We start from the raw sequence: 791 nt of genomic DNA, 5'->3' as shown, positions 1-791 counted from the left end.
TATGTATTAAATTACTGTACACACACATCTGTGTGTCCTAGCAAGAGATGTATACCGTCAGTGAACAGAACAGCCCAGTTTTCTGCAAACACACACAACGGGAAAAGCAAGTAATGGAATTATTAGAAAAAAAGAACACAAACACACAAAAGTAAAAGTAAAGAAATTCCAATTAAAAGAGAAAGCTGGTAAACAGATTATTAGTTTATTCGCCCATGGGGATGTACGCAATTGTAATTATGTTAGTTTAACCATTATTATTATTTGCTCTCAAGTGAGACCCACCGTTCAGTACACGGTAGCGGAGAACAACACAGCCACAATCAACAGCGGTGCTGCAGTGCGGATCCACACAGGACTGACACTGCTGTCAACATTAGCCTTGTTCTTTACAGTGGAAGCAATGGTGTTAATATCTGGCTTGGGAACAGGAGATGGAGTGGTGGTTGGTGCATCAGTGGTAGTGTTCTCGGTGATCGGTAGAGTGATAGAAGTGGTTTCTTCTGAGTCTGATGCGGCAGTTGCACCTGCAGCTTCAGGAGTTTGCTGGTTAGGATTAGGGTCAGCAGGTGTAGTGTTATCAGATGTGTTGATCGGTGCCTCTTCATTACCTTGTGTAGCAGGATCAGTCCCGTTATTTTGGCTTTGTGTTTGTCTAACCTCTTGTTCGTCATTGTGTGTGCCTGCAGTACCTGATGATGGTAACGTACTCACTTCACTTTGAACAGCAGAAGATTCTTCACCTTGTACTGCCGATGTTCCACGTTCTACATGACCTGCCTCACTTCCAC

General features: G+C 43.4%; 1 protein-coding gene across 1 annotated transcript; it reads right to left on the bottom strand.

Annotated features, from left to right (window-relative positions):
- Positions 1-288: 288 nt before the first annotated feature.
- TM35_003191000 (uncharacterized protein) lies at positions 289-791 on the bottom strand (the record flags this gene model as incomplete). Its single annotated transcript, XM_029032092.1, has 1 exon — positions 289-791. A coding segment is annotated over one exon (503 nt), but the record flags the coding sequence as incomplete, so codon positions are not given.

The sequence above is a fragment of the Trypanosoma theileri genome (genome assembly GCF_002087225.1).
Source record: "Trypanosoma theileri isolate Edinburgh chromosome Unknown TM35_Tth_319_V1, whole genome shotgun sequence".
Classification (NCBI taxonomy): Eukaryota; Euglenozoa; class Kinetoplastea; order Trypanosomatida; family Trypanosomatidae; genus Trypanosoma; species Trypanosoma theileri.
The sequence above is the reverse complement of the archived record's forward strand: the minus strand, read 5'-3'. Positions and strand labels throughout refer to the sequence as shown.